Raw genomic sequence first — 16,324 nt, forward strand, 5'->3', positions numbered from 1 at the left:
TAAACAACTTTTCACAACAAATCAAATAGTTACAACCACAGTACAATGGAAACTTACATACTTCTTAAAATGGGTACTTTAAGTTGGTGCGTATCTTACACGGACACAAATTTCTTAAGGTGCGTACCTTATGTGGGTGCTTACCTTACACAGACACATACTTACTGAGCACATATTTAAATTATGGTTTAGATCCCATACATACTTAATCACTTCCTACATGGGCTTAAATTAAAAGTTATAAAATGCTTTTATTTTAAAAGAGCCAGGTTTTTAGTTTCGCAAAATTTATTCATTAGAATGAAAAATCTTACTACTTGGTTAGGCTTTAGAAATAAATTGCATTTTATACATTTAAAAAGAGTTTTAAATAAATTTTAAAAGAAGAAAAACATCAGAAAATAATGCTAGCTGTCTCAACAATTGATGTTGTTTAACAAATTCTAAGCTTCATCATTTGTTCCTTCTTTACCCTCTTTAAATTTAACTAACCAACAAAAATTAAAAAAAAACCTTTTGGTGGACGCATACCAGACACTAACTTAATTAAAGTTGCCACAATAAAAACCACTAAGTGTGGGAAAATCATGTGGCTAAAACAAAGTGTCTACTAGCGCTGAACAAAAAAAAATAATTCAACAGTGTGAACACACCCACCCATGTGAACCAACTATTGATTATTTACAGCAAAACAGAGAAAAAAAACACAAATATTCAAATACTTTTAAAAAATAAGTTCTATTTTGTTAATGAAATATAAACAACTGCTAATAGTTTAGAAAAAAAAATATGTTTAAAAAATATATGTATTTTTCAGTATTTTATTGAAAAATTTATTAAAAATGAAGTCTATTGAAAACTAATATTATAAATATAACTCTAAATCCAAAAATACTATACTGAAACAAACCATGCTAAAACAAAATAGCTAGATATGAAAATTAAAAAAAACTCTTTAAGTCTAAAAGCATTAAAAAAAATACTTATTTTTGAAATAAAAAATTGTAACTTAAAAAAAAAGCTAAAAAAAATACAGTTTAACTTTAATCAGGTTTTATAAACAAAATGTAATTTACATTCATTCTCCATGGCACTAGCTAAAAGCATTTTCAACATAAAAAATCATGAAGTGAATGGATTCACTTGTATAGGCCATGCTAAAACAAACAAGCTAAATATTAAAACAAAAATAACTTCAGTCTAGAACCATAAAAAAAAGTATTTTTAATTTTAAATTAAGAATTGTAACTAAAAAAAATAAATAACTAGCTTTGTCAAAAAAAAATTTTGTATTAGATATAAAATACAATTCTTCATTCACAGTACATAGAACAAGCAAAAAATATTCACAATTAAAATAATCATTACTCACATGCTTATGAAAAAATAATTATATGTCAAAATAACAACTATTTTTAAAGTTTTAGTCTCAAAAAATTTATAATTACAACCTTTTACTTTTACAACAAATGTAGGATGTAGGGACCACATAACCTTTGAAAAAGTATTAGCCTAACTAAACAAAAACCCTAAAGAAATCTCAGCAACCATTTCTTTTCTTAAGTCTGGAATGTTAGATGGAGAAATGGAAAAATTTTCACCTCTGGAGATAAATTTTGCATTTTGGCACATGTAAATACCACAGTTGTTAATATCAATTTGTTTAGGTGTATTTACAATATTTTGACATTGCCATTGAGATAATAAACAGTCTGAAAAGGTAAACATGGCCGTAATAAACTTTTTTGCTATTTTACATTGTGTCATGGCATGGGAATCACTAGAGTACATACTATCATAATATGAAATTTTTTTTTTTCAACAGAAAGTAAAATAAAGGCCCAATGATTACTATTTACATTGATGGGAAAAAAAAACCAAATCAAAGTTTAAATGATTCTTTTTATGTTTATATTTCCTGTCTTGCTTTTCTGAAAACCTTTCAAAAACAAAAGAATCCACTACATATGTCTTATATTTGCCCTGTTGACTAATTAATTTAAAATATTCATTTACAATGTCCCCATTAAGCCAATGGTCTCCTTTCAACGTGTTTAAAGAAGTTTTAGGTATGGTACACCCTTTTATTTTTGGTCTAGCTGGATTATTACTAATCTGATTTATGTTGTAAAAAAAAATACAGTTTTTAGATTTTAAGTAATTGTGGTCGTTATGTAATGACTTGTAAAAGAATTCATTTAAGAACGATTTATCTTTATTTGGACGAGACTTTTTTAAAGGTGAAACATAATATTTTGTTTTAATCTTATTTGGGATGACAGCAGCTCTCTTTTTAGACCACATCTCTGCAGATAAAGATGAACTGCTGTCATCTAGTTTTCTTTTAGCAGTCTTAATTTTATACCTAGCAACGCTTTGCATTGATAAAATTCTTTTTCTTTCAATATAACGACCTTCTAAATTTAAATAAAGTTTTTCAATAAAATTTTTAAAACTGTATCTTTTTTTATCAAAAACATTATTTTTTATCATTCTAAACCAGTTTTCAACAAAAGTATTGGTGTCTCTGTTCTTAATAGGATGAACTTCATGAACACCAGACCACATTGAAAAGAGAGCTAGATATCTATCCAAAAAAAAATTAAATATTGCTGGACAAAATAAATCATTTTTTACTATACCTTTTTTAAAGTAAAATTTTTGTATAGAACTCTTTGCTGCAGAGAACACTGAATTAAAACACTTAAAAAAAGGAGAGCCTTTACAAACACCGTCATCAAAATTACAATAAAAACTTAGATTTGTGACATCAAATTGGTCACTTTGGTTAAAACTTTTTAAATTTAATTCAGGATTATTAATTTCATTATCTATTATTTTTAAACTCTTTTTGAAATTTTCATCTTTATACTGAGATGAAAAAACTATTACTATATGATAAAAAAATTCTTTTGCTCTACTTAAGTCATTGCAATTTTGAAGACGGGCAAAACAAAAAAGAAACTTTTCTTTTACTTTCTTACTCTTAGTTATTTTTGCTAAGTTAGTACTTATGGCTTTGATGATGTGAGATGCGCACAAATGAATAACAGTAAAATGAGAATAATTAGATACATCTTTTAAATTAATTAATATATCAAAAGACCGCTGAATATAAGTTTTTGTATCACATTTATTAAAAGTTTCTATAATTGAATTAATAAATCCCCAGCTGAAATCACACTCCACCTTTTTAACTTGATGTGACTTATTTGTGTGTTTTTCTAACAACTGAAGGAACTTACCTAGAAAAGTTTTAATTGAGGGTGTAGTGTGATCTGTAAGGATTGCATCAGCCACTGTAATAGGTGGAGCACTGTCTTTAGAAGTTGGACTTTTAATACTGGGTAAACAAATGGAGTAATAAAAAGGAGACTTATCTTTATGTTTGTTAAATAAACTGCCAGTGCAGTCAATATGTAAACTTAAAAAATTACCATTATTCATTTCAGTCTTTATAATATCTAAAGCCTCTTGATGAATTAAAAAAATTCTTAAAGGAACACACGAGATTTCTTTTATAAAATTTATTTTTTGGGACAGTTGTACTTCTCTAAATTTAATAACTTCAAGTAGTGGGTCAGGATCCAATTTTTCATTTTTGGTGTGTAAATATTTAATTTGGCGTAAAGTAGAATTCTTGGGTACATTTGTGTCATTAAACTGTTTATATTGGGATTTATTTTCTACCATAAGAGAATAACGAGTAGAGGTAACTTCCCTTAGACCACTTAGTTTTTTCCCTAATTCTATTCGTGAGTTTTTGGAAATAAAACTTTTGACCTTTGCGGTTTTAGGATGTAAAATTGGCCCTTGTTGTTCAACATTAAGCTTAATTTCATTTACTTGAGGGACCCATCCTGAAGTCATCACATACTTAACAGGACAACCGAACTTATCAAACCCACATGTAGCTATAATTCTTATAAATGGATTACTTTTTCTCATAATTTTTTCATAAAGTTTTAATTTACACGCACTATTAATTTTACAAAATTTGTTTCTGATGTTATTCATTAAGTTTGGAGTAAATAAGTTATTTGACAAAAAAAATTCATCGTACTTAAAAGTTAGAAAAAAATTAGAGGGAAAATTAAACTCACCAGTAGGGCCACTGTAGTTTGTTTTAAGATATTCATTTATTTATGAAAGATTTTTCTTATAAAATATAATACATTGTTGTTTGTGTTTTAACATAATTTTTTTATCCAAAGTAAGATTTTTAATATTTACAAATAAAATTTTAGTAACTGGTTCAAACTTACTCAGTTCAGTTTTTTCAGGTTCATGCTTTTTATAAAAACTAGTTTTAACTAAAGCCTCACAGAACTCATCAAAATCAATATCACTTTTTTTCAGCTGACAAGCAGATTTTTGAAAAGGCATTTTCAAATGAAAATAACTCACAATGCAAGCGGAATAACTCTTATCAAGCTAGCTAACTGATTAATACAAGTATTAATTGTTCACCGAAGAGCTATATGAATGTTATTGTTAGAGATAGTTTGTTATCAAATTTGTGGAAAATTTTGCTTTATTTAAAGTGTAAAAAAAAGCTGTATCAGGTCTAAAATTAATAGTTCTGTAAACTAGTAATTGGACTACATCATTATGGTTCTTATATGAAACTTGTTAACTTGTTCTTATATGAAAGAAAGTAATTTAGTTACTACACAATATTGTTTTTTTTTTTTTCAATATATTAATTTAAAAGGTTTATTTCTGAGCTACATACCCTTTATGATTCTTTTTTTTTAATTCACAGTCAGATTTGTCAAAAGCTTCTTAATTACAATTTTCAAGTAGACAGATCAAATTAAGGTTTGTTTGTTTTTATTTAGGTAATTAGAGAACTTTTTTATCCATAATTTATGAAAAATTGGTTATTTTATGTTAATAGATTTAAAACTTCACATCTAAATGATGTTTAGCTTTGTATATCTAATAACCTTAAAAAGAAAGGCAAAACATGAGTCCGAAAACTTATAAAACAATCAAATAAAAGTTTTTCTTGTAAAACTCTAAGTTGTGCTGTTTCTTAAAATTTTAAAAATATAAAAAAGCTAAATAGATAAAAAATAAGTGAGATAAGTTTATTTACATTTGCAGTTGTCTATATATATAAATTTTAACACCTGCATACGTTTTAAAAAGTTGCGACACACGTAGATGTAGAAATAAGAGGAACTTCGCATCGTTTTGTTTGACGATGTTAAAACCTTGTGTATTATAAACATCAATTAAGTACATTTTTAATAATCTATTGATTTATCGGAGCTTTGAAACAAAGTCAGTTTATTTATCAAGAATAGCAATATTTTTAATTTACTAACTAAAACTAATTTAAGCTAATTATGATGTTATAAAAGGCCTGGAGCTTGTTACGTTGCTAGTTTTATACAAAAAGTTATTTGTTGAAAATATAAAACTAAAAGTGTTAAAATACCTTCGTTAAAATGTTTTAGTAAAATGAGTTAATAGACGCCGTGCTAAAGTGTCACTCCGTGCTAAAGTGTCACTTGCTGCTATTGTGTCACTCTGTGCTAAAGTGTCACTTTCTGCTGTTGTGTCACTTCGTGCTAATGTGTCACTCTGTGCTAAAGTGTCACTCTGTGCTAATGTGTCACTCCGTGCTAAAGTGTCACTTTCTGCTGTTGTGTCACTTCGTGCTAATGTGTCACTCTGTGCTAATGTGTCACTCTGTGCTAATGTGTCACTCCGTGCTAAAGTGTCACTTTCTGCTGTTGTGTCACTTCGTGCTAATGTGTCACTCTGTGCTAAAGTGTCACTCTGTGCTAATGTGTCACTCCGTGCTAAAGTGTCACTTTCTGCTGTTGTGTCACTTCGTGCTAATGTGTCACTCTGTGCTAATGTGTCACTCCGTGCTAAAAATCTCTTTTTGCTAAAGTGTCGCTTTGTGTTTAAGTGACACTCCGTGCTAAAATGTTACCTGAGTTAAAGTGACGCCGTGCTAATATGTCACTCCGTGCTAAAGTGTCACTCTTTGCTAAAGTTTCACTTTGTGTTTATGTGTCATTCCGTACTAAAGTTACGCCCGTTCTTTTCTGACCCGTTCCCACAGCACCATTCATACTGACATAATATAAAATAAATTATTTAAGAAACTATTTGCTAATATGTTGATAAAAAATTGCATCAAATTATATATTAAATTAGTTTAATAATCTGTAGCGCCACCTAAGAAAATTAGTTTCAAACAAATCATTTGCGTTTGTTTTGTACTTCAAAGACTAAGTAGCTTACAGTTATTAAAAAAAAGGAAAATTTCAATGCTTAATATTTCAAAAAGTAATTAGTTAAAATAAAAACTGTGCATGGTAACAATGCAGAATAATTAGTACTGTGTGAATCTTTTATTCATTTTACTTTTAGTTGAATATTTATTGAGATAAACCATAATATAATGAAAACAATAAATAACCTATTTTCTTATAAAATAATTTGTTTTATAAAAAATCGTACATAGAGAATGAGCAGAATATTATTTTATACGCATAAAAAAAATATCAAGTCAAAACTATTTGTTTATCGTTAGATTTTCCAAAAAAACTGAAAAAAAGCCATAATGTACCACTTTTTCTATGGGCTACAGCACCATTTATACCAACCCAATATAAAAATAAAATAATAGTTCACAAACTAAATACTCTAAGCTAAAAGATGATGTATAAAACATTATTGTGGAAGTAAAGATAAGGATGTGGATGAGCGTCAAAGCTAAAGAACTTTAGTAAAAACCGTAAAAGTTGTACCGTAAATGGAATGACTCTCGTAGTCTCGTATATTGTTTTATTAAGCTTAACTTGCATGTGTAAGCTGTATACTGGAATGGGGACTTTTTCCAATCAAACCTTACCATAGAAGTCAAGGGGTAGCTACAAAACCTACAAAAGATCTGCTTGCACATTTGCTCTCAGCATATGTTTTTACACATTATTATTCTTTAATCTATAACCTTATCTCTAACCCACCCTACTCAAAAAAAAAACAAAAGAAAAGTTTTAATAATAAAAATAAAAAAATTATGACTAGGCAAATCTGCAAAGTAGTTGCTGGTTTTTTAAGCTACCCTTTAAGAGACCCAACTGAGGTTATTGAATCATTATATTATCACTCACAAACTATATTGGGATAAAGCTGCCTGCTCTCTTTTACACTTTCTTAATTATACTTTACTAAAACTAGTTTTGCGCATAAAATGACTATGTTGTAAATAAAGTACATATATAAATATTTCTTTTTTTGGTATTGAATAAAAAATATTTTTATCAAGTTCTAAATACCTGTGTTGTAGCCTGATGTTATAGGGGTCCCAATGGCCGCTTTTAAAAATATTTTAAATTAATGTTGCAATATTGAAATCCATAGCTGGTACTTGTACAAAAAATTATTTAAATATTATTGTAACTTTCTTATGCTTTCTTTAAATAAATCATTTTCTAGATCATAAGAACTATTCTAAGTTAGTTTTAAGTTCTTCAGCTAACTTTGATAAATATATGATTGCCAAATAACAGGTTACTAAGATTTATTTTTCACTTAAAGTACAGAGTTTTTTTATGGTTAGTTTAATGTATTTTTAAAAAGGTAGGTAAAATTGCACATCATGTTGCCAACTTGCTTGACCTTCAAAAAATGTTTATTGTCTTTGTCAATGGAGTAAGCCATATCTCATAAATCAAAAATACTGAAAAATGATGTATGTTCAATTTTAGTTCAGTTAGTCTTAGTCAAACTAATTTATAGCTATCTTCATTGTTGAAATTATCCAGAAAATCTAGAAGATTATGTTATTTGTGCAAATTATTTTGAATAATTAGAAAAAAATAACTTGATAGTTTTATATTTTCACATAACATTTGAATGTCAGTACATGTACAAACACTTATGAACAATTTTTAAGCTTTAAATAAGATTACTCAATGATATTGTAAGTATTGTTTTAATAATTTTCGCATCAATATTTAGTGTAATTAGCCTAGTATTGAAACATCTAGGACTTTATTATGCTAAGATGTTATTTATGATTTTATGTACATAAGTTTTACAGGGTTGCTAAACACTTAGAATGAGAAGGGGTCAAAATTACACAAAAACAAAATTGCACCAAGGGTCGTTTTTGCACAAGAGTGAAAAAAAAAATACATAAAAAAATAAATAAATAAATAAAATAAAAAAACTAAACAAAAAAAAAGTTACTGACTGAGGGAGGGTTAGGGATAACAGTGATAGTAAAAAAAAGAAACAAATAATAATAATAAAAGTTAGACCAAGGATAAGGTTTGGGGGTAACAGTGATAATAAAATAAAATAAATAATAAAACCAAATTAATAAAAAAAAAATTAAAATTAATAAAAAATTTAGCCCGAGCAAAAATATCTCTGTACAAAAATGTCTGCTCGTGCAAAAATGTACTCTTGTGCAAAAGTGACCCTTTGTGCAGAAATGTCTTTGTGCAAAATTGTCTTTGTGCAAAAGTATCTTCATGCAATTTAGCCCCCTGGTGCATTTTTGTTGGCTTGTGCAAATTTAACACCCACTTCTTAGGATATCTCAATCTAGTTTAATATTTTTGAAAATCTATGGCCAACTCAGGCTACTTTATATTTTTTGAAGAACTAAAGCTGATTTAGCCTAGTTTCAATATGTTTTATAAACCTCAGACTAGTTTTCATGACTTCAACTCTTTTTTTTTTCTTCAAAACTGTTTGTTTTATAATGTCCTGTTATTATTATTATTTTCGTATTTATAAGTATAAAATAAAACTGATTTATAGTTTTTTTTTAAATTTAGCCTTTTGATATTTTTTTATTTCAATCTTTTTAGAAACTCAGACTTGTTTTGCTTGATTATTTGACTAGAGTGGCAACCCTATTATTATCAAGATAAAAAACTCTGGTCTTAGTAAGTTTATTAATAAGTATGAGCTTATAAGAATTTTTATTACTATAAACAAAAAAAAACTAAATTTTTAGATAAACTTTATTTATAGAAATTTACAAGAATGAAACTATGTTATGTTTAGTAGTAACTGTTAACAATTGCTATTATAGATAAAAAAATTTAACAAGTTTACTTAAGCTTTTAAAATTTTAGATTACATAATTGTGTTAATGTTAGACATAGATGGTATTAAGCAAAGGCTTCAAAACAACTTGAGAAAGAATGACAAATATGTAAAAGAAATATCTTCAAACAAAAAATTGAAAAAGTAAGTAAAATTTAGATCTATCTATGATATAAGTATTAAATAATTTTCTTCATACAGTTAATAATTTTATTAACTTATATTCAGTTTTATTTTAAGATTTATGTATAAACTATCATTTTAAATTATATGACATAAAAAAATTACATGCTTTGAAATTGTATTTGTTTAATTATCTAAAGGCCTAAAGTTGATCTAAAATTTCCTTTTCATAAAAATGAAAAAAAAAATATTGAAAAGTTGAAGTATGTTCTATAATGTATTTTTGTCAACTAAAAAATTCAATCAACTTCTGAGATATAATCAAAGTTTTTGATTCAAATTTTGTTTTAAGAATTTAAAGAAAAAACTCAGGATGACTAGGGGCTGTTTTTTTGGCTCAAAGAGTGGCAACCCTACTTTTTTGATAGTCCTTAATGAAACCAAAACACACCCAAATCAGAACCATTCTATCTGTAAACATCACACTTATATCTTCAAGCCTACTTATTTTTTCCTTGTTTTTTGCTTGTAAAAGTAACTTATTTTATACAACTATTGCTGATTTTTTATTTATCTTTAAATTGAAAAAAAGCAGGTTTCTGTTTAATTTTACTGATATTGTTACAGAATTGATCAAATTCATGTTTCCTGATTGTTAAGCTGCAAAAAAATTATTGATTTAGTTTTTCCAAGATTGCTTACACTTGCAATGTTGTAATTGCTCCAAATGTTGGAATATTTTGTTGAGTAATGTGAAAGGAAGTGCAGTTACTTTTGGTGAAAGCTTTAAATTTCAACTGCAGAAGACTCAAGTGGACATAACTGTTTGGATTGATTGATGATAAATTAACAAAGTTTCTAAGCTACATTTTTTTTGTATTTCTGAGACTCGATTGATTAAAAGACCTTTGCCATCTTTACAGGGATATATAAACTTTGAGAAGTATATTTAGCTCTCAATGTATAGTCCAGTAGGGAACTGGTAATCTTTTAATACCCTTCAAACGACTGATAGTTAACACTGTTTAAGTTAGGTCTAGTAAAATGAATAATTTTATGGCATTGACTTTAGACTTTTAGCATAAATTTTTCAGTTCTTTAAAAAACATGCTCTCAATGTAGGTTATAGTTTTGTCATAATCTAAAAAGAATTTCAAAAGATATTTAAACTCTAGTGATAAGTGTTTTATAGATCGGTTTTGTAGTTAGACCTCTGTCAAAAGTAAGTCTCAACTATAAACAAATTTTTTGTTTAGTAATCCATGGTATTTCCAAAATTATATGTTGTATAAGTTTTAAACCATAGTTTATATAATTTTATTCAAAAAATATTATTAAATTTGCATAACATTTTAAATTTTATCTAATTGAGGTGATAAACAATTTTTTGTGTCACTCTAACTTAAATTAAAAAATAATGTTTGTCTACATTTTAATTATTATTTATAATTTTAAGAAATTAAAATAAGTTTTGCATTTGTTAAAGAAAAAACCAAAGCTAAAAGACTAACTTTGAATTAAAACTAATTATTAAGACTAGTTGTGGTTTATCAGTGCTATGGTATTTATCAATCTCATGACTAGGACTATAAAAAAATAATTAAAAAAATTAGTACAAATTTAAATAAAATAAAACAGATTTGAAATTGTAGTTTAGTATATTTCTAGTAATAAGGAACTTATAAGATCACTTTTTTATGTCATGTTTTGTTTTCTACTAGAAGAAACAGGAAAATGTGAACTTTGAAGTGTCTGGTATAAAGTCAGAAAACTTTAAAGATAAATACTAATAACCTTTGACTGCCCTTTTTAAATCATTTAGACTATTTAAAAAAAAATAGTGTACAGCTTATCAATAAATTGAATTGCAAGAGTATAAAATCTGAAATAAATACAACAATTTTTATGTTAGCAATGTAAATACTTAGACAAATCTACATATATCATGAAAACTCTGTGAAGTCTATCAATCGAAAGTGCATTAATTTCATCAGTACGTTTTCTGTCACATTAGTGTGCTTCTATGTGAGACTTTATGCAGCATTGCTTACAAGCAGAGGCTTGAATATATTTTTTTTGCGCTCCATTAAAACTTTTCAGCCGATTCGCCACGCATACTACAAGTAATTCCACCATTTAGTTTTTTATAAATTTCTTTAATGAGTAAAATGTAAAAACTATTGCATAACCTGCTATCCCCTTTGTCTCAATAAATCTGTTTGGCACATTTATAATTTTTTATAAAAATTTTCCAATCCTAGCATTTTCTTGCAAATATACTTATCTGCTAATTCAGTTACTAGTACATCTTCTACCATATTTTGTTTTTACAGTGATTCATGTCCTGTTTAGTCTGAATTCAATACCAGCACATTTTTTACAGTTATGTCTTTAGAGTTTATCACTTGATTTTAAATATCTTTTTGGTACGAACATCTGTAAGACAATTTAGTCGTATTTTCTTTTAAATAAACAGCAAATGATCACTTTTGTACAGTCATGTCCTGTTTAGAACCAATATAAGATTTATATATTTAATATGTTACTCAAGTCTGTCCAGAACACAATCAATGTTCATCAATGATTTTTCTACAGCATCAAGTAGATTAAATTATCAAGTTATTCTTTTAAAGATCTACAAACTTTTATTGCACATTCAAATTCAGAACATTTTCTAGAGCTCTACTCTCTTTGTCAATAAACTTTCAATAAGCTTTTAAAACTAAAAAAAATAAATTTACAAGTAATTTAGAAATAATGAATAAATCTATTATGATGTAGTAATTTAAAACTATGTGTAATTAGTTTGGAAACAGTTACAAGATTTAAGTATTAATAATGATATTTTTGTATGTAAAAGTAAATTAAAATGAAATAAAAATAAAAACAAAAATTTTCAATATAAACTTTAAAATAAAAACTATAAATTAAAGATAAAAATTCTTTCTAAAATAAAATTTAAAATAAATATAAAAGCTTATCTTAATAAGAAAATGTTTGTTAAAAACTTCTATCTTAAAGTAATAGTATTATCAATGAATAATAAATAACTTTTTATAACTTTTTTGAAACAAAACTTCAGATAAAAAAAACTAAATACTTTGACAAGAAACTAGTTTTCGTTAATTATTGGTTATAAAGTGTAAATGTTATCATTATTATTTGTTTTAGAATTTTTTTTTATCTTTGTTTCATAGTTTTTGTTAAGATTTGTATTGAAAAAGTTTTCTTTTTCATTTTATTAAAATATTTTGGTTCCTGATATTTTTTCTAATGTCTAAAGGTTTTCCCAATATAACTAGTTTCACACTAGCATTGAAGTTTGTAAACTACACTACTTTTCTGCTTAGACAAGTTTTAAGTATTTGTTTAGTATAGAACAAAACTCTGGGAATTAACCAGGGTTGACACAAGCTCAGCATATTTCAGGACATATTGAAAAAATAAATCTGAATGAGCCAGAAAAGTTTGTCTTGTAATAAAATCTCAGAATAGTTTTATTTTTTAGTCTGAGGCCTTTTTTATCGACCTTGGCTGTGATTTAGTTGATCAAGTTCTAGTATGTTGTTATTTTATAACTAACTTTATTAAAAAAATGGATTTTTTTGATATTAAATATTTATTTAAACTGTTGCTAGCCTTTTTAAGAATTTTAAAAACTCAGGACAGTTTAAGGCTACTCTGGACAGTTTTTATGACTTGAAGGCTCGCAACCCTGATTACTGCAATATATGTATATATAAATATTTAATTTTTGTGCAGTTTACATAATCTGATTCGATAATTCCTGATGATAGTTGAAGAATTATAATATAAATTTATAAATTGAGTTATTGTTTTATTGAATACAAACTAAAAAAACCAATGCTTAAACTTTAATTAGGTTTTTCTATATAAATAGATACACTAGATAAATATTTTTACAAAGAGTATAAAAGTATTTTGACAAAGTAATGAGAAAAATAAATGCAGCAACTATTTTTAGTAAGTTAGATACAATAATCAGAAAACTAAATTAAATAAATATTACACCATTCTATATATTAATACACTGTCTTGTTTGAGAAATTGAACTAAAATATTAAACTAAAAAAATTACCTTCAAAGGGCCGCAGTGCTGATCCCAATCTTCCTGCACAACGGCGACTGTTACGTCATAGTGACGAAACGCAGCGAGAACCTCTCCTCCCACAAAGGCCAGATGTGTTTCCCCGGCGGCAAGGAGGACTTCCCCGGCGAGCCAAGCCACTTGACGGCCACGAGAGAGGCGCGGGAGGAAATAGGGATCTCCCCCGACCACGTGACTATACTAGGGAATCTCCCTCAAGTGATCAGCTTCCGCGGGGTCGCGGTGACTCCCGTCGTCGGACTGCTGACAAACTTGCAAGGAATAAAGTTGCGGGTGAATGTTGTTTAATTTTTGTTTTCCAAAATAGTGTTTGTGGCTTTATTTTTAAAGAATAATAAAAACGCCGGGTTTTTTTGTTTGAAACTAACTAAAATATAAACAATACTTGGATTTTTACAAATGTAAACTTAGGTGAATGAAGCTGAGGTTAGCAAAGTATTCGCTTGCCCGCTGACAACCTTCGCTGACGCTTCCATCGAAGTTGGCACAACTTCCTACTTTCCTCCCGTCAAATCGAAAATACGCATTCACGATTTCAGGTGAGAATTTGTTGTGTTTTACCTGTTTTTTGCATAATTGTTTCGGCTTATGATGAATTTTCAAACGCTTTTTACGATGTTCTCAGTATTAAATGTTGCGGAATAAAAGCCAAAAACAATCAATTTGAAACTTTAAATTTCAAACATTTAAAATGTTTTCACAAAGTATTGAAAACTAACAAGCTGCAAAAAAATAATATTAATAGTTAAATAAAACTAGAAAATTTTAAAACTCAATGCCAAAAGTATCGATTTCGCAACATTTCATTGGTGTGACGCTCCTACGATCTCTCAGATTCGTGAAGAAGCAGTTGACGGAGCAGATGAGCTCAAATATTATTAAAGTGTTTATTATTTCACGCAGCGTTGATTTTCCTTAAAGCTACTTATCCACTTCCACGGCCTTTTGGTGGTTTTTTATAAAAAACTTCTATGATCTTTAAAGATTCAGGTTCGAAAATGTTTTTGTTCCCCAGGTTCAAATTCGTGAAGAAGCAATCAACCAATGAGATGAGCGATTTCGAGCGCCATCTTCTGGTGGAACCCGACGAGGGGGAGCACCGGATCTGGGGTCTGACGGCGCGGATGGGCATTAGCGCTTGCGTCATGGTGACGTCACAACACGTGACGTTTCGTGATGACATCACGTACACGGTGGAGAGGCCGCGGGGGGAGGAGAAAGTCATCGTGCCGGGTTGGATTTCCAATCTGTGATTTATTTTATACATTTTTATTTAGGTTTTTCTTTTTTATATAAATTTTATACTTTTTACTTTTTTATTGAACTGCATACTTTTTACTTTTATTGGTACAAATGTTATAATTTACTGTTAAATCTGTAAAAAATTCTGTTGCTGATCTTTAATCTTTGAATGCAATTTTTATGTATTTTAATACATCATATATTTTTGTTTTATTGATATTTTCATGTGCTGTCCAATTTTTAAAAGTTTGATTTAAATTGTTCGCCTTTGTTTTTGTATATGCAAGTGGCGTCCTAACAACTTTTACAACTGCGTTGTTATGTGCAATATTTTTTGGTGTTATTAACTAAGTTGTTTTCTTTGACTATAAAGTGTATCTACAACTTTAAGAAATTTTAACAATAAACACTTAATAAGTTTAAGATTTTTTCTTTGTCTTAACATACTTAAATATCACAAAACTGCTTAAAATGTTTTTCTGCGTTATTACATAGTATAACTTTGGTTTGGTTAAAAAGTTTATTTTTAAAACAAGTACAAAAATAATTTTTGAATTTATTTAAAAAGAAATCGTCGAAACATATTTATATTCTGATCGAAATTTTAACTAAATTATGTTAAATGTTTCAACTTTTTAGTTTTTAATATTTATCACTGTTTTTTTATTACCGATTATTTTATCACCGAATTTAAAAATTATTTTAAATAGTAAACTATGATAGTTTTAACAACTAATTTATAAAACTTTAATAATTTTTTTCAAAACAGTTTTTACAAGTACTATAAGAGCTAGTTTAGTTTGCAATTCAAGTTATCTAAATAAAAGTTATAAATGTTACAGAGGTTCCTTAAGCTATAAAACCAATAATAAGTTGGATACAAATAAGTTTAACACGTAATAAAATTGTTTTGTTTTTTGATGCTTACTTTTTTCAATCCATACAAAATTGTGTATCATACATAAACAGTCAAAAAATATTTTTTTTAATTGAAGATTTTGAAGTTTCATTTTAAATCTATTGTAATATTTTTTTTATTATAATTCTATAAATTGTTAGATTTAATTACTAAGCATTTTAATTGAAGCTTTGATATCTTAATCGACACTGTTTTAAATTGTTTTCTTTAGACTATTTAAAGTATATTAACTTTTAGCTTGCTAAAACATTGAAAACTTTTAATTTTACCCCATTTTTAAAATAGTTGGCTAAAATCCAGTTAAATAGAAATAAGGAATGGACATTTGTATAAAACTGATAATTTTTACGTGTAATCCAGAATTATATCACTCAATTTTTCATATAAGCTGAAAAAATAAAAGTTCCGTATTTTGACCATTAGGATGTTAGTGCAATTAGAAACAATTTAAGCTTGGACAATTACATTTTATCACAACAGGTGTCGTTTTTTAACAATCCTTAAAGATTCACCAGATCAAGACACAACGATGCTATAAAAAGTTCGTTAATATACTAAGATCTGAAACAACTAATTTAATATACAAGTTGTTGATATGTGTTTCCAAAATTATGCGGAAAATTTGTACGTTGAAATAGTTGTTTAACGAGTTTTTGTAGAACAGTTTGCTTTTTGACTTAAAACTAGTGATGTACCGGACCCACAATTTCGGGTCCGGCCGGATCCGGACTTTTTTTTCAAATTAGAATCCGGCCGGAACCGGATCCGGACTTTTTTTTCAAATTAGAATCCGGCCGGAACCGGACCCGGACTTTTTTTTC

At 27.5% G+C, this 16,324-nt stretch overlaps 1 protein-coding gene across 1 annotated transcript; it reads left to right on the plus strand.

Annotated features, from left to right (window-relative positions):
• Window positions 1–9,125: 9,125 nt before the first annotated feature.
• Window positions 9,126–15,084, plus strand: LOC145849662 (putative Nudix hydrolase NudL). Its single transcript, XM_082954671.1, has 4 exons — window positions 9,126–9,234; window positions 13,321–13,615; window positions 13,754–13,881; window positions 14,358–15,084. Exons 1-4 carry the CDS (start codon window positions 9,137–9,139, stop codon window positions 14,593–14,595), a joined length of 759 nt encoding a protein of 252 aa, XP_082810797.1. The 5' UTR covers window positions 9,126–9,136; the 3' UTR covers window positions 14,596–15,084.
• The last annotated feature ends 1,240 nt before the right edge of the window (window positions 15,085–16,324 follow it).

Source organism: Thalia democratica, chromosome 2, assembly GCF_965202585.1.
Source record: "Thalia democratica chromosome 2, ktThaDemo2.hap1.1, whole genome shotgun sequence".
Taxonomy (NCBI): Eukaryota; Metazoa; Chordata; class Thaliacea; order Salpida; family Salpidae; genus Thalia; species Thalia democratica.

Excerpts from the sequence above, each read along its gene's own strand:
- LOC145849662 (XM_082954671.1), top strand. The coding sequence starts at position 9,137 with ATGTTAGACATAGATGGTATTAAGCAAAGGCTTCAAAACAACTTGAGA. Across the intron at positions 9,235-13,320 it reads TCAAACAAAAAATTGAAAAA|GGCCGCAGTGCTGATCCCAA; the intron begins GTAAGTAAAATT and ends TTACCTTCAAAG. Across the intron at positions 13,882-14,357 it reads ATACGCATTCACGATTTCAG|GTTCAAATTCGTGAAGAAGC; the intron begins GTGAGAATTTGT and ends TTTGTTCCCCAG.